At 44.6% G+C, this 17,669-nt stretch overlaps 1 protein-coding gene across 9 annotated transcripts in view; it reads left to right on the top strand.

Moving 5' to 3' along the window:
• Positions 1 to 1,231: 1,231 nt before the first annotated feature.
• The window catches only part of CCDC85A (coiled-coil domain containing 85A), a 67,552-nt gene continuing 51,114 nt past the window's right edge, over positions 1,232 to 17,669 (top strand). For 4 of the 9 annotated variants that reach the window (XM_066177909.1, XM_066177906.1, XM_066177908.1 and 1 more), the window contains exons 1-3: positions 1,232 to 1,473; positions 1,592 to 1,972; positions 4,565 to 5,480. In XM_066177909.1, the coding sequence (XP_066034006.1) occupies positions 1,754 to 1,972; positions 4,565 to 5,480 (1,135 nt within the window). In that variant the 5' untranslated portion in view covers positions 1,232 to 1,473; positions 1,592 to 1,753. The other 5 variants (XR_010719895.1, XR_010719896.1, XM_066177912.1 and 2 more) reach the window with 5 other exon arrangements.

Raw genomic sequence — 17,669 nt, 5'->3', positions numbered from 1 at the left:
AATGTATCAGCTGAAAGAACATCTCTTCATGACAACTGGGAAGGGAAAACATGGAGGACTTGTGTGGTGAAAAGTCCAAGTGTAAACCACGATGGATAGGAGCAGGAGAATTTTATTGTGGGCAAGTACAGCTGGCAGTTCAAGGAGAGGATTAGCAGTAAGAACAAATGAAGTGTTTGATTTAACCATTCTTGTAGCAACTTTTAAATAGGACTAAGAGCAGAAAATAGTCCTTGGTCTGGTCCTTTGGCATTGGCAGGAAAATGCCAAGAGAGCTGGCTGGGACAGTGATGTGGGACAGGTTCTGCAGCTGCCTGTGCAGAGCCAGCTACAACCTCATGATCTGCCAGTGCTGGCATTAACTACTTCAATTTTCCCCTCAAGAACCAGAAATCTTCTTTAATCCTACATAATTCTAAAATTGCAGAACTGGAGGTAGGAAGGGCCCATTAAGCGAGGCAGCCTCCTCTGCCCGCAGGGGAATTGTTCAGGGGGCACTTTGTGAATCCCTTTGAAAAACAGAGATTCAACCAATTACTCTCCTAATAGTTTCAGTTCATCCACCTCTGCCTCTGAGATCTGTCGTCTCATCTTTCTTTGTAAGCAGCATGAATGGATTATCAAGCTTCATTCTGAAATCATCTGCAAGGCAGATTTACACAGAGTCTTTGTATCTCTAAGCAAATCGGGGAATGTGAGTCCCTTGCTACACTGCGGCTGAATATTCTTAGGGAAGGTCTATAAGCAGCCCAAGCCTAATTCCTGTGAGGGGCTTAGCTCATGGCATGCAACCTTCAACTGGAGTAAGGAGCTGCACTCAGGTTAGGTGCGAGGCTGTCCGTGCCTGCGAGCTGCGCTGAGCCGAGGCGGTGCTGCCCGGCGGTGATGTAATGTGACCTCCCGCCAGCCGCCCCACTGGAGGCATCGCATTGATGCACGGGCGGCTGCTTTTGTGCCTCCATTCCTTGGGGCGCGGCGGTCACCGGCCGGGGCGCTGGGCCGGGAGGGCCGGGATGCTGCCGCAGGTGTGTCCGTCCCTCAGGTGTGTCCGTCCCGCCGCCGCCCCGGGATGGCCCCGGCCGCGCTGGCGGGCACTGGCCGGCAGGGGGAGCCCGCGAGCCGCGCGGAGCCCGCGCCGCCCCCGCCCGCACGTGGCGCGCGCCCCGCTGAAAAGCCGCGAGCGGCCCCGCGCCCGCCACTGGCGCCGGCAGCGCCCGCTCCGCTCCGTCCTTCCCGCTGCTGCCGCTAATTCCCGCTCCTTCGCCGCCGCCGCCCGGCCCCGCCGCCCGCTCTGCCCTCCGCTATGGTGCGCGACATCGGCACTTCGCGTCCTCTCCTGCATCCCGCAGCCCGCGGGCGGCGGGTACCGTGAGAGCCACCGCGCATCCCTGGCGCTGCGGCGGGGACCGAGCGCACGCAGCTGGCGCTGACCTGTTGCAAGAGCTGGGCTTGTCTTGGAGATCTTTTGTCTAGGTCTTTTTTCTATTTTTGTTTTTTTTTTTGCCTTCTCGGCCGGGGAAGTTTGCTCCCCAGCCTGTGGCCCGGCTTCCTCCACACCCTTTCCTCCTTCTTTTCCTCGTTTTTTTTCCAGACTCCGCTGCCTGGGACCAGAAGAGGTCTCCCTCGTTACCCCCGGCCCAGCGCTGGAGCTGGGGGCACCCCGCGGGCTTTGGGCTCGCCCTTTCCCCCGGCGGCGGCGGTGGGGCGGCCCCAGGAGCGCGGGGAGGCTCCGCGAGTGCCCCGGGCTGCCACCATGTCCAAAGTGGCGGCGGAAAGTTGCGGGGCAGCGCCGGCCGAGGACTTGTCCAAGGTGTCGGACGAGGAACTGCTCAAGTGGAGCAAGGAGGAGCTGATCCGCAGCCTCCGCCGCGCCGAGGCCGAGAAGATGAGCGCGATGCTGGACCACAGCAACCTCATCCGCGAGGTGAACCGCCGCCTCCAGCTTCACCTCGGCGAGATCCGCGGCTTGAAGGTAGCGGGGTGGGCAGGGTGGGACCCCTGAAGTTTGTGCGGTGTCTCCGCGTCCCCCGCCCGTCCCGCTGGGAGTAATCTCGTCAGGTGGATGGTCTGGGAGGAGCCGCTCCCGGCAACCGCATGAAAAGTGGTTGAGTACTGGGGTAGATAGCGTTTGATCCCGCTTAATAATCAGTCAAGTGCCCGGCTAAGAGATGACCAGCTATTTGGTAGGCTGTGGGGCACAGCTGGTTTATGCTCTGCCCCAGTATTCTTTTGAGTTAATAAAAACGCTGAAGTCTAGTCAGTTTTGTGTTAGACTTCTTTGGTTTCGAGTGTGGTTAAATGAGCCTGCCTGAAGTGCACGAGAAATAAGGGTTTGTTTAGCTCACGCTGTTTTCTGTCACTGTTTTCAGATGGCTTAGTCTGTTAGGCAGGCTGGTAGGATACTGGAGAGAGTTGTCATTTCCAGGATGCAGTGCAGCGTGTGGGAGGTGATGGCAAACCCTTGGGCTTGGGACGATCAGAAGCAATCCCTAATTTGTTGTCCAAAAAGATGTCTGATAACACATCTCTGATCAAACCATTCTCAGTTGTGTGCTTGTGCAGGCTGCAGTCAGAGGCAGACCAATTTTTAATGACTTATTCCCTTCTTAATTTCACTCTCCTGGTGGATGGGAAGCTTAGTCCCTAATGCTTCCTTTCTAGTTCTGACTGGGAAGAAAGTATTACTATTTACAGAGCGTTATCTTGCTTGTGGGTTATAGACCTAGAAAGTTACCTTAGAGTAGGCAGGACTACAGAACATTTTCTGGCTTATTGCTTTGAGAATTTTCAGGAAATTCCTTCAGTGATGTGAAGCTGGAGGGAAGGAGGGAAGAGACAGAGATGCAGCGTGGGTTTTTGAATTATTCCAGGAAAGTGCATTAGAAGAGAGTTCTTCACTTATAGAATGGCTTTAAATTACAGAATTATTGAGAAAGTGTCTTTGATAATAGTGTGGCATGAAATAAGTAGCTTGTGGGGGAAAAGAGTTCCTGCCTCCCAAGTTTTTGTGTTCTGCAAAGTATGAGTATGTGTGTCCCTTTGGTGGCATCTGAGGGTAAAAAAGACCCACTCAGGGCAGTATTGAGTAAAGCTGAAGCTTATGTTTTAAATGTAAGTTCAGTTACTACAATAGTATCTTTCTCCCAGTTACCTGCAAAAGTATCTGGATTTCTGCATCTTCCTGATAACTGATGAAACACATGTAGGATGGATAGGATGGAGTCACAAATTCCTCTCTCAATTCCAAACTCCGAAGTCTTGTTTGACTTCCGTCTTTTGTTCAGATGCCTCAGTTGGAACTTTCAAAAAGAATCTGGGAGAAGGAGGTTTCTTGAGCCCTGTGTTGGTGTCTGGAAATCTCCCTCCTTTGTCCTGTGTGAAATAACTGCTCCATGAGTAAGAATGACCAGCTGGATGGGTGTCTCCTGCTTCCTGACTGAGGAATTGTGGAGTTCCACAACTTTGTTATTCCACTGTGAGGTCATTTCAAGCATTTCTCACTAGCAGAGTTTCATAAGGACACCTTAAAGCCTCATTGAGGGTTTTTTTTTTTTTTTTTCCCCATTGTCAAATACAGGCTAAAAGTGTTCAAATTCCAAGTTGTTTTGAGGCAAAAATCAGACAAATGCAGGCATTCATGCACCTAAATCCAGTGAAGTTACAAAAACTTCCTTTTCCTAGGAAACTGTGCTAAAATGGTGTTTCCATAAGACTGACTTTTTTAAAAACTGTGGCTAATCTCTAGCTGTAATGTCATGCATAAGGAATGAATATGTAGATGATGGGAGAAAGATAAATATGGTCACAAGTCCAAACTAGAAGGACAAAATACTGAAAGTGTTTTTATTCTGCTGTGGTAATACCTTGAGCATTTTTACTTCAGAGCATTTGCTTCAGACTGTTCCTCACTTAGAGAAGGGCGTAGAATCATGCACTTCATTTTGTTAGGGGTGAAAAAAATCTATTTAAGCAGATTATTTCATTTCAGAGTGGTTGAAGCAATCCTAGTCAATTGATGACTGACCAGGCTTTTTATGCCAATCAGAAACAAAATCCAGCAAACCCCAATTTTAAAAAAAAATCTCTAAAATGGTCATTTTTATATGTGACTATGCTTTAGGGAATAGGGAGTATAAATGTTAATACTTAATTATTTGAGAGATTATAATTTCTGATGTACCTTGCACTTTTATTTAGCAATAACTCACAGGTGAATATTTCTCAGGGGAGTGAGATCATCCTGAGAGCACTTACAATCTTTGCCCAATTTGGGAGCTAAATTACTCTGATATTTAGCATGAAAATTAATTAAACACCTGAAACTCTTCTGCTGTATCAGAAATTAGAAGTTAGCTCCAAGCTAAAGGCAGTTTTTGCTGGACAGCAGCTTTGTTTGCTCAAAGCATGGTGCTGTTACAACGTGCCAGGTCTACACATGGAATTATTTATGCCTCACTGGAGTGCTTAAGTATGAGTTTGCAGCAGTGCTGTCCATTGGCCTGTGTAACAGTTGAACGTCAATTTCTTTAGACACTCCTCTGTCATGATAATCTTTCTTTTAAAGGACATCAACCAGAAGCTCCAGGAAGATAACCAGGAACTGAGAGACCTTTGCTGCTTCCTGGATGATGACCGGCAGAAGGGCAAGAGGGTGTCCCGCGAGTGGCAGAGGCTGGGCAGGTACAGCGCTAGTGTCATGCACAAGGAGGTGGCCTTATACCTGCAGAAGCTGAAAGAGCTGGAAGTGAGGCAAGAAGAAGTGGTTAAGGAGAACCTGGAGCTGAAGGAGTTGTGTGTGTTGCTGGATGAGGAGAAGAGTGGAGGAGCAGGCAGCCGGAGCTCTATCGACAGCCAGATCAGCCTGTGCCAGCTGACTGCCACCAGCGCGTACATCAGAGATGTTGGGGATGGCAGCAGCACTTCCAGCACGGGCAGCACAGACAGCCCAGACCATCACAAACACCACCCAAGCACCAGTCCAGAGCACCTGCAAAAACCTCGGGGGGAAGGGAGCCCTGAGCATCAGAAACACAGGAGTATCAGTCCAGAGCACCTGCAGAAGCCCAGGGGTTCTGGCAGTCCTGATCATCACCTGAAAGGGCCGAGCCCTGAGCATCACAAAACCACTGTCAAAGTACCGGAACAGCAAAAGCACAGCAGCAGCAGTCCAGAAACTATCCCAAAGCACGTTTTGAGTAGTAGCCCTGAACACTTTCAAAAGCAGAGGCCTGGTGGTAGCCCTGAGCATCAAAAGCACAGCGGTGGCAGCCCAGATCACCTTCAAAAGCACACGCCCAGTGGAAGTACAGAGCACCTGCACAAGGTGAGGGGTACAAGCCCGGAGCATCTGAAACAACACTATGGAGCGAGCCCAGAACACCTCAAACACCTCAGCGGAGGCAGCAGAGAAGGTACCCTCAGGAGACAAGTGACAGATGAGCTGTCCCCTCACCACCGGAGTTTGTACAACGGAATGAATGGTGGGTCAATACTTGGAGCAAAAGCTCACTTTGAAAATTGCTAAGGCAGTTTCAGTGTTACTCCAGCTATTTCTGCAGCAGGAATGATGTTTGATGTGAAATGAAGGGCAATGAGTCTGGTGTCACCATTTTTCCTTTAGCAGGTGATTTAACTGGAGTACATGTTTGTCCATCCAGCAGGTGTGGGGTAGATTAAAGAAGCAGGAGAAAAGTGCATTTTGAGTTTTGGTGTAGGGTATCAAGGAGAAGCTCTCAACCCTGACCCTACTCTGTGGCTGGTAGATGTAAGCTGTTTCTCCCTAGGTGGATTTGTGTTTGCATAAGAGGAATTGCATTATGTTTGTTGCCTTGCCTATATCTGAGTCAGCAGAGTGGAGGTGAGTGTCTCCAATTTCATTTCCACCTTCCTAATCTACCTTGTCAGTGGCTTTAAAGATTTTAAAATTTCCTGTTTATTGATTGAAGGCTTCTTATATCCTTTTCCATAAACTTTGGAAAAGACCCCAAATGAAGTGTAGGCTCAACAGAAAACAATCTGATAGCTCCTAAAGCTTTTCAAAGCCTTGAGTTTGCAGATTTTTAATCATGACAAATTAAAAATTTAGGAAGATCAAGAAGGGGTTTCTTTGCTGTTGTTGTTGCTGCCTTTTGGAAAGGTTTCCAATAAACATGCTTAGTTTTTAAGAGCTCTGTATCCTGACTGATGGAAATAAATTATTTATCTTAGGAGAGTCACAATGTAAGTATTTTGTTATTTTGAAAGCTACAAAGTTCAGACATCCTACTCTGCTGTAGAAATAACTCATTTTAGATTTAGCAAAACTCCTGTAGCCTGCTGCCTTTTATTTCTTCCATGTGGTTTGGGATGTTCTCATGAAGGCAGTGTCCTTGTTGAAAACCCTTTTCTCAGACCTTTATATGTAGATTTGAAGTCAAGCTCTGCAGAAAGTGATGATTTTGCCTTAGCAAATTGTCTTGGATGGAGTTCATGTGTTTCCATTTCATAAGGAGCTGTGTGAAACTGTGTTGGCATCAGTCAAAGTTGCCACTTGTTGGATCTGCTTTTGAGATGGGTGCTGTACTCAGCCTTTGTCACACTTGTCCAGTCACCTGTTGGGATTAACTTGGACAATGCCCTCAGTTCACCCCTCTCTGCAGGGGCAAATCCACATTGTGTTCAGTGAAATAAGTATTTTTGACAGGGCTGACCATCCCCAACACAGTAAGCATAGAGACTCCTCTTTAAAAAGACTTTAAAATTATTAATAAGGTGAGTGTGTGACAAATCTGTGAAGGTGTGTAATACAGAAGTTATTAAAGTTGGTGTTACACAACTTCCATTAAATGCTGTGTTTTTCTCAATTGAGTTCTTTGTGTTTACTATTGACTTTCTGTAAGTGGCACGAAGTGTGGAACCAGACTTCCTAAAAATGACTTGTTTCTTGCATCTGTGATGTTCGGTCCACCACAGTATATGTAGGAAGGTGATCCAAGGCTTTAATTATGTATTTTTAAAATTCACTCACAGGGGAAGGAAGATCTGTTTTTTCTGCTGCCAGCAGTGTAGGCTTTCTGTTTGGTTGGGGTTTTTTTTCCCCAAGTAGCCTTGTTAAGAACCATATTCCTAACAGTGCAGTGAAAGCAGTTGTTACTTTATTCCTGAGTTGCCTGGCATCCTTTGTGCAGTGTATTTCAGCTGTCAAAAGATTGGACTCAGGCCATAAGGTGCTGGAGAGGGCAGCTGGTGCTTTGGGAGGCTCTTTATTGACTTTAATCAGAGCTTTGCCTGCCCTGTGCTTTATATAATCACTTTTACAGAGAAGTTCTCTTTTGTTTGACAACTTCTCTCACCAGAAAGTTGTCAAACCTCTCTTCTTTCATATTTATGTAATTTGATGCAAGCTTGAGGTTTAAATCTGACATCTGTCTGACCTTGATCAAACTTGGTAAGACTCTTGACAGCTCTGCTGTGAAGGAAAGACTTTAACTTCAGGAAAATACTTGGTCTTCACAGCAAGGCTGAATCCATCTGGGTATTTTATGTTTTGATTTTGTCAGCCACTGTAAAGTTATGGGGAACAGTTAATATGGAAGTGGTAGAAGTACTGGTCATTACAATTTGTTATTGTTGTGAAAATAATGTGCAGATCTTAATTTGGATGTTCTGTGTGTACCTGACCCTGCCAGCTGAGTGTAGGCGATAAAAATCCTGATCTTGTAGTAAGGAATGCTGAAATTGTGACAATGGGAGTAGGAAATGGCCTGGAAGCCTGGTCCTAAACTCTCATGAGCAACACAGAAGGACAGTATTTTGATTGTGATCCCGAAGTCATGCAGTAAGTATACTATACCACATTGGTGGAATCCAGTATGTTTTCAAGTTTGGAGTATTGCTAGCTGTCAGATGTTTGCACATCTGTGTCATGAGTTTGCAGGGTGCTTCTCAACTTACTGTTGTTCTTGTGGACTGTCATGTGAGCAGCAAGAGTGAAGTGTTGGTGACCCTAAATGATGGCAGAGACAAACATGTTTTGATATTTAAAGGAGTAAAATAAAATATTTTAACTATGTAGTCAGAATTTACTAGAGTCAGTACAAGCCTGTCCTTGATCTGAACTGGACATTGAATCATGTCTGAGAGAAGTCATTCCTCTGCATGTCAAACTTCATTCCAAAAGTGTTGTACTCTCTACCTGGACCTGGTGTTCCTAATTGGAAGCATGTTTGTGAACAGCCTGGCTATTCCTGGAGAAATGGGAGCTTCTAGGAGCTCCCATTTACCTGGATTTGTGATCCTGTCAGCACCTGGTGACCACAGGGAAGCAGTGGATTCCACAGGGTGGTGTTACCTCTCCCAGAACCGCGGCTGTACGTAAAGATGCGTGGGATGGATCAGAGTTTGCAGGTTCCTGACAGACTGGAGCTGCAGTCAGAGCATTGCAGTATAATATTACAATGCCATCAGAAATGTGATGTGCAGCTGGAGCTGCTTTGCAGGCTGTGTTTATGCATTAATCATTGGCCTTCATGCATGTTTTAAGCTATGCGGGAAGTTACCTCAGCCTCTCGCTCACAGGCACAGCTAAAGGAATAAAGGATGAGGTGATAACATTTCCTTTCGTAATTCTTCTCATCTTCTATGCTCAAGGGTTTGATCTTGGTATTTTTTCTTGTATGACATGTCAGCTTTCATTTATAAGATTTATAAGGCTTTAAAAACCCCTCTACTTCATGGTTCTCCTACATATTTTTCTGAAATGAGTGTCCTTAGCCTTTGGAGTGATAGAAAATGGGACGGGAGAGCTAAATTTGGCTTGGTGCCAGTTAATTGAAAACACATGTATTTAATTAATAGAGGTTTTAACCAAATAAAACATAACAATCTTTTGATGTAAGCACACCTAAATGTTCTAGGTAATGAGAACAGAAGTATTTGGGATAGAAAGACTGCTGAAATTAGATGAGAAAATACCAGCAGTAAAATCGTTTTGAGAAGAGACCATTAACGCACCCTAGAAAAATATGTGACAGTTTAGCTCTGACACAGATACCTGAGGTGTAAGTGCCTCTATAAATTGATCTGCTTTCAGCATTTGCAATCTAAGTGTTGGCTTTTTAATCTAAGTGATTTATTTTCAACTTTCTATTTTAAGAAGTCCTTTGTTTTACTTTGAGCTTTAACTTGTGTGAAAGGAAGGTTTCCAAAGGCTTTCATGTGTGCTTCTTGCTTCCTGCTGAGGTTATTAAAGAAGAGAAGCCAAACTGCTGACTAACACCTCCTGTACTGCTGGAGGTGTGAGGGCTCTTACAGAACAAATGCAGCATCACCTCTCCTTGAGCAAAGGTGTTTGTAGGCTAAGCAGAGACTCAGCATAAATTTTGGACATTTTCTCTTATAAATGCACTTTTGAGAAGGAAAATTAAATTAGAAAACACTGCACTGAGTAAAATGGGGAAACTGCAGTGTGACTCCAAAGAGAAAAAATGCACAATGTTACTGAGTTAACTTGATACCCTCTCTGTGCAAACAGCTCTTCTTTGCTGGCAGAAGAGTGGGATGATGTCATGTTTCCATGTATGTTTGCTTACAAGTTATGTTTCTTAAAGCTGAAATGCAAATAATCTTCCTGTCATTAATAGCACTGCACAGCACTCTGTGTGTGATTTGACCTGTCCTGGTGGCACCTACGACTGCACATCTGGGAGCCTGAGGCAGCATTTCCTAATTTTCAGAGTGTGACCAAAGGCTACAAGGATCAGTAGAATTTTTTCCTTGACAGTATTGTGACGTCATGTTTATTTCAGGTATATAATTTTGAAGTGTGGAGCTCTGAAGCTTTCTCAATCAGAGTCTTTCAACTGAACTCTGTAGGTTTGTTTGTCAAAATTGTAAATTGGTTATAGCTGTTACACACACTGTAAGAGAACTAGGGCATGAGATGTGAATATGGATGTGACTACAGCATGCTGCATTTATTACCCAACTCGTTTTTTTGTGATTTATCACACTGAAAATGTGTTTTGTAGTATCAAAACAATGAACCTACTAGTAACCCATGTTGTAAGACTTTTGGGGGAGGTTTACAGTTCCATGTTATTTAAGGATTACATTTAAAGACATTTACGATGTTCTTAACTTCACTGACAAAATTCCTTTTTATTTGAATGTTTTAGTGTATGGCGGATCATCCTTCCAGCAAAACTTTATGTTAATGGCAGAGTGATGCCTCTCCCTATGGAAAGTGGGCTGGTTTCACTAGGTTGTCTGGACGTTCAGCACTGATTCCTGCGCAGGTCAGAGGTTGATCCGAGTGGCAGACAGCTGCAGGGTTTGCTCTTTGGTGCTGTGGCACTGCTGGTTGCAGTGGGATGTGCAGGGGGTCTCAGCTGCACAGCCCCTCCTGCTACAAGACTGAGAACACCCCAGCACCTTCTGGGAAGTCACTGCTTCCAAGTTTTATGTCTTTTCCTTTCTCCCTGAGGCTGCATATCCCGCTACACAGGCGACTCTGTTTTGGAGATCGGCCTTAGTGCTAATTCAGCCGTTCTTTGATGGAAGCGAGAGGCAGAGTAGGGAATAGAGACGTTACCTTTAAGTCATCTCCAGTGTCCCTCGTCTCTGGGAGCAAGGTCCCTGCTAGTCCCTGAGAGGGGGGTTAATGAGGTGAGAGGCAGTCGGTGCTGCCAGGGATTTGGGAACGGGTCCCGCAGTTCCCACAGCAAAGCCCCGTGCGGTGTCTTCCTGCAGCCCCGTGAGCAGTGCCCGTCTCTCCGGAGCGTTTAACCGGGATGGAGAGGAGGAGCAGTGGAACCGGAGACGAGTGGCCGTCTCTCGTGTTTGAAGAGTCTGCTGGAACTTCCCCACCACTTGCCCCCGGAGCTCCAGGAGGGAAGGGCTGATGATCAATCACAACGCCGGTCCCCACAAACACCCTGCAAGAGAGCGCCTGCTCCCACCCCCTGCCTGTCGTACCGGTCCACTTGGGATGGAGCTGGCATACCGATCTTTCGTCTGTTTTCTTTCATTGGGCATTTTTGAGAAACAATGTATTTTTCTGAGTAGTGAGTTTGTTTTGGTGGGTACAGGAAACTGTAGAGAAGCTTATTTCTTTTTCATGGTGATTGGGTCAAGGTGTGAACCATTTGCCTTTACCTCAGAGAGCTTATCAGGAGTTTGCACGGCTGTTAGTGTTGTTTGCCTGAAATAAGTAGGCACTTTTGTGTTATTTTATTTTTCTTAGTGCCAGAATGGCAAATCCTCACATTAAAGTCTTGTCTGAGTCCTTGCATAGAGAGAGTACCTTTAACCTGAGCTCAGGATCTCATGTATCAGTTCTTCACGCAGCTTTTGGAGTTAGTGTTGTGAGTTTAGAACAGTAAAATATGGGTTTAGAAATATTAGTGATTAAATTGTAAAAGTCTCTGAACTATGGCACTTGTAATGGGGTCAGTATATTACAATAATTTTTGGTGAGTGCTGCTTGTTTAAGACATTCAGCCTTGTAGTGTGCCAGTCAGAATGTCCTGTCTCTTCTGTTCACCTATTAATGTTTTTTAAAAAATTTTTAAATTTTATTATGAATTTAACAATGGAGAGTTGTGCAGGGGTTGTAGTGGGGCTAAGAGGTAGGGAAGAGTGTGGCAGGCAGTGTAGTGTGGGGTTCAGATTTTATACTGCCACACACACATAAAGTGCAGGGATGTTGACAGGAGTAGGACAGTGAGGCATTCCAAATTACAGGGTATTTAATGAGGTATAATAAAGCCTTGTGTACATAAGAAAATGACTCTGGCAGTGAAAATTCATTGGCTTCTATGCTAGTAAGTTATGCCTTAATTAGGAAACTGAAGCACAGCTTATCTTGGGTCATATTGTCATGCCCAGAGATATATAGTTACTGAGGGAGCACTGAGAATTATCTTCAAGTCATGATCTCGATGTAAATCTTGTCTGCCTGTGCTTCTTCACTGGTTAAAGGGTGGTCTCTGTGAAGAGAATCAGCTAGGACCAAAACACAGCTTTGAATTTTGCTTACTGCAGAAAGCAGTACAATAATCTGTTTGAGAGGGAATGAGTTATACAAGTATAACGTGGGGGGTGAAGGGAATAAACTAAAGTTGTCCTTAAAAAAATAAGCAATAATGATATTACTCTGTGCATATTTAGCGGGCTTGTAAAATTATTTTTTAAGTGCATTTAATTCTGCAAGGCACACAGAGGAGGGTCAGGATTGTGATCTGAGATGTGTCCATGAGCATTTGGTATGCTGCGTGGAAGTGTGTGCAAATTTATTGATTGTGAATGGGAAAGCTGCTATCTTGAGCTAGGCTGTCTTAAAAGATGAACAGTTCTGTGAAGGCTGTGAATAACAAATAATCTTAGTTCTACTCATCATTTCTGCTATAAAATTTCGGGCATATTTGCATTGTTTCAGTAACATTCACGGGGAGTGAAGAAGCCAGCAGCCAGCAGCTCTGGACCTGTGTAGTTCAGCAAGAACATGCTTCTTCTACCCTTTATTTTGTTTGTATGATTCATGTAAAGTTAACTGGTTTATAAAAGTCCCTATAATAAATAAAGTGGTTATTTGGACCAGTGAAACAGCAGTGTTCAAGCACTGTCAAGAGTAAAAAATGTGTCATAGCTGAAAAAGTGCAGTGGGCCATGTGGTAACCAACAATATGGAATGTCTCCTAAAGGTCTCCATTTTGGTACTTCCCCAAGGTGACACTAATTATTCCAGACCCTTTATGCCTGTAACATTAAACAGTAGTGAGATAGCTCCTTCAAATGTTTGACCTCAAAACTTACTAGATTTCTTTTACTGCATCTCTTTAAGCTCCTGCGAGCTGTGAAAATTTGCCGTGATCAACTGTGGAGCCTGTACCTGTGACTTGGATTCAAAGGAAAATATCAGTGCTTTCTACAAAGGGTACAAGGCTGATTCATCACTCCATGATAAGCTCCCACTTAGGCCAAGTGCAGATAAGCCTGGAGAAAGGCATTGATTCCTGACCCACATCCCCTCTTGGCTCCTGAGTCTGTTTTTGGTTTAGAGTGAGCAAACTTTAATGATGTTCAAAATCCATCTTATGACTTTTGTGGTCTGCAAACATTACTGAGGACATTAAGATCAGCCTCTAAAAATAGTGTTGGATTATGTGAAACAAAAAGAACATTCCACTGGAGGCAGATGAATATATCAAGCACAAATACATGAATGCTGTGAGGCAGAACCTGTAAATTGACTCAGATCCTTCCAAGCATTTGAGCACTTCATTCCTTGTTGGTGCCTGACTTGCACTGAAATGGGATGCCCAGACAAAACAAGATGCTTAAATATCTCTGCTCATGCAGTGCTCTGAATGAAGTCACTTGTCTGTCCCTGTCATTCATCTTGTATACTTGGGTCCATTTTAGAAATTTATGTAACCTGAAGTTAAATTTTGAATTTTAGGTTTTTGCAGTGTCACTAAGTCCATAAAGAAAACATGACAAGAAAGCATTCCAGCAATGATTTTTTTCCTAACCAGCTCTCCAGCCACCGAGACCAAAGGCTCTTCAGTGTTAACTGAACAGCAGAAGATACCAAACCTATGTCTCCTTCAGGTACAGGTACTAACAACTTTCATTCATTCATTCCTGTTGTTGGGGCTTGATGCCTGGCCTACACTCCTGTCCAGACTGCTGAATGCTACACTGTGACCACTTAAAACCATAGCACATGTAAATATTTTGGAGAACTATGAGGACAAAAGATCCTGAGTTTTTATTTTAAAAAAACCCTAATTTCAGCATGAGGGCATTGGGATTTATGTGTTTTAGTTTCTCCATGAACGTAATCAAATGGGAAGGTTTTTTTTTTAAACTTTTGAGTGTACTGGAATGTTACATTGAGCCTGAATTGCTGGATTGGCTAACAGCATGGAAATGACTGGTTGGACTGTCTTGAAGCATGGATCCCAGAGTTTTATGCTGTCAGATCACTCCATCATCCTGGATTTGTCAAGAATGAGTTGGACAGTGTTTACTCCTTTTATTGATACTGCAAATGCATCCAGTTGTATCCATGGAATCCCTGGCTGGGGAACTCCAAAAGGAGATGTAGCAAAAAAGGACTTGCATGACCCACTTTTGTGATAACTCTACAGCAATGCAAATTAAAGTGTATTTACTTATCAGCTGCCACCTGGAAATGTGTCCTTCAGGCACAGGAGTCAGTTTCCGGGGCAACATATTCTATTCCACCTTTCCTGTGTCATGTGTTTTTATTTTATTTTTTTTTTACTAAAAAAAATGAGAGTTGATTCCAGTGTCACTTTGGAAAATGGATACTTGAAGGATTGGTGTATAATGTTTTAAATGAGAAACAATTTCTATTGGTGTTGAGAGCAAAATACTGTTGAATTTATCACTGAAAAGATCTATAGCTTAAATGTAGCAACCTTAGCTTTATCTGCTTTGTGCTTAGTAGAGCTGCACTTAGCACATGTATTTTTCAGTCAGTCGGTGTTAGATATTAATCCTGCACGTCACTTAAACCTAATGTAAGATTTCTGTATATTCCTTGTCCTTGTTGCAGGGGAAACAGGATCTTGACTGCAAAGATAGTCAGGTGATGCTTGTTCTCAAATTTGACGCTTAAGTGCTTTTAATACCTCCCCAGTTTTGTTAGATTTTTGACTTGTTTGTGCAGTGCTGCTTAGAAACACGTCATGATGCACAGGAAGCAAAGAGGCTCTGGAAAATCTTGGGAGAGAATCTGTTGTGAAAGATAAAAGTTACTAGTAAGTTTTTTTATTCCCTGCAATGAGAAAAATCCAAGTAGTGTTTGCATTTTGTTTATTAAGAAATGCTGTTCTCCAGGGAACCAGGAGCTTTTTCATGCCAAACACTGAGGCTTGTTGGTCTGTGGCTTTGCCCATCGGGTGTCAGGAGAGTTGGTTGCTGCCTGCATCAGCTGCTTGATTTGCATCTCAACTCACGGAACTACTGATACGAGGCCCAAGTGCCAAATTTGTGTCCCATCATATCTGTGGAAACATGGTGCAAAGGGTTCTTTGGGAGAGTTTCTTCATGGCTCCAGAAGTGTCATCAGCAGAGCACAGTCTCAATTCTGCCACACCCAGAGACATCTGTTGCAAACATAAATTTCAGCAAACACAGATTTCTCTATTTTAATGATGTAAATCAGAAGTGGCTCTTTGCCCTACAGATTGCAGGTACAGTTCTGTTTCTGAGCACCATCCCTTCAGCAATCTAAATTCAGGATTCAACTTCTAACTGAGGGCTTGAGTCAGCTCAGATCTGTGGAGAACCAGGGGTGGATGAGATTGTAGACTTTGGCTTGGTATGATGCTGGCTTGTGACCTGTGGATCTGTCCATCTCTGTCTATTCTCCACACCATGGAAGGTGTGCCCTGATAGCAAACCAATCAGCTGGGCTGGACGCCTCCTGTGTGGTGTTGTGGGATTTTGGGCAGAGCTCATCAGACATGGAGGTAATCAGACCTTGCATCCTGTTTTGCTCTGGTTTTGTGAACATGTGTATGTGTTGTGCAGAAAACTTCTCCCTCTGAACACAAAGCCAAATGCTGAAAAGCCCAAACCCAAGCATATGTCAGATCTGAAAGCCAGCAAAATAAATGTTCAGTGACATCTATTTTCACAGACTCACAGCTTATTCTGAGTTGGAAGGGACCCACAAAGATCATCAAGTCCAACTCTTTAGTAAATGGCTTGTATGGAGATTGAACCCACAACTTTGGTGTTATGTGCTGAATTCATCATCAGAGGGAAAGACTGAAAATCTGTAACAAATTGGTCATCAGATTAGCAACATTTATGCCTCTTCTGGAATTGGCTTTTGTGGTATGTCTGTACTTTTCTGGCCCAGAAGCTTCTGCTCTGGTTTATGTTGCAGAAGTTGAGTTCTGTGGTGTCCTGTGAGCTTCTGAAAGGGCCAGAGCAAGTCTGTGACTCCAGAGGTGGGATGCCCAGGGGGAGAGGAGGATGTTGCTGTTTTTCTTTGCTCCCTTGCTTACTGTGGAAAGCCATTGGAAAGTCCTGTCCCTGCTCCAACTTGTAATGCTGGAGTTTGAGCCTAGAGAGGGTTTGGCACCAGTCTGGTGTGACTTAGGAGAAAAAGCAGCTCTGCCCAGAGAGCTTGGCTGGATTAACTCACGGAGTTCTGGCCCTGGAGAGTTCCTGTATGTGTGGGCTGGGATAGCATCGATGTGCAGAACATTGATTTACGTGTGTGAACGCTCCCCTGGTGGCAACCCGGTCAGGAAAAATGTCTTTATGAAGGTGAGACCTTGATGTGTATAAAGAGCTGTGGGTGTGCTGTTACCCTGAGCAAATGCTTACACTTGTCAGTAGTGCCTGGTTCCCACTTGCAGCTCTTATCAATACTTCTGGAAACAATTTACCAACCACACAAATATCGTCATCATCACCTGTGTATTAAGAACCATGAGCTAAACAAAAGACAAGACAGGATTAATCAGCCTCCAACTAATGCAGGTTTCCTGAGGTTTTGCTGTTGATTATTCCATTGCATCATGCCAGTTTTCTAACAGCTTTATTCTTAGTCTGTTTTCAGCATGGTGTAAAAACTGGGGCTGAAGTCACTCGCATGCCTAGAAAACACCTTTATGAACAATCAGTTTGAGACAAACATTTTCAATGTGTTTCCTTTCAAAATCAACTTTTAAGGCACTGTTTCCTTCCTTCCTGAATTTCCTGAATTAGGCTAGTGGGAAACTAAGCTATTTTTAAATCTCTTTTGTGTGTGCAGCAGTTCAGTTAGAAGCTGTTAATGTATCTTATACAGGGCTGCTTAAAGGAGTCCTGGCACACAAAATGATTTACAATGGGTCCACACCCGGAAGGCTGTGATAGCTTCACTCGAGGAAGCTCTGTTTTCTGTCCTGTGTCTGTGGCCTGTTTTTACTGTTGCAGAGTAGTTGTGTAGCTGTAGTTGTCTTGATTTGGAAATGAAGATGATAGTAACCAACCAGAGGCATGGTCAGCTCTCTGCTGGGGATTTTATCAGAATAAAATTTGAAAATGAACATTCTTAGCTTAAAAAAAAGAGAGAACACAGTATTTTGGCAAGATGGTCATCTGGCCCTCAGCATCCATCAACAGTGTGGCATGTTGTGACTGTGCCAGGGAGGGGGGAAGTGGTGCTTAGCAGATATAAATCTCCATGGCGAGGCTCAGGCTGAACATCTGTGACTTGGCAGATGTGGAAGGAAGGAACTCGGGATTTGGAGCTGTTCTGGCTGGGCGCCAGCAGACTCCGTTCTAGCAGGTAGGTGGCTGCTGCTCTCTGTCAAACACTGCGGGCTGAAATGTTTGCTTAAAGTCTTGTGAAGCCGGGGCTGTGTTCAAAGGAACGCTGGGGCAAGGTTCTGCCTGCCTGCTCCTGTGCAAAGTCACTGCAGCAGGGTCAGTTCGAGAAGGGTTTGTGAATGGGCCCGCTCAGGTCTCGGTGCAGGCTCTAGAGCTCCCCAGTGCTGTGCACCCCGTGGGGAGCCGGGATTTGACATCCCGGGATGACAGCCCAGACATTCCCGGCCAGGGAGATGAGCTGACAGGGCAGCAGCAACAATCCTGCTTGGGAGCACAAAGTTCCTGCAATTACAGCAGCTTCCTGCCGTGCCAGGCAGCCAGTCCTTAAT

Source organism: Chamaea fasciata, unplaced genomic scaffold (genome assembly GCF_029207755.1).
Source record: "Chamaea fasciata isolate MVZ Bird 193981 ecotype frontalis unplaced genomic scaffold, bChaFas1.0.hap1 SCAF_3, whole genome shotgun sequence".
In the NCBI taxonomy this organism is placed as follows: domain Eukaryota; kingdom Metazoa; phylum Chordata; class Aves; order Passeriformes; family Sylviidae; genus Chamaea; species Chamaea fasciata.
Note: the sequence above shows the minus strand (reverse complement) of the source record. Positions and strands in the feature narration are given on the sequence as shown.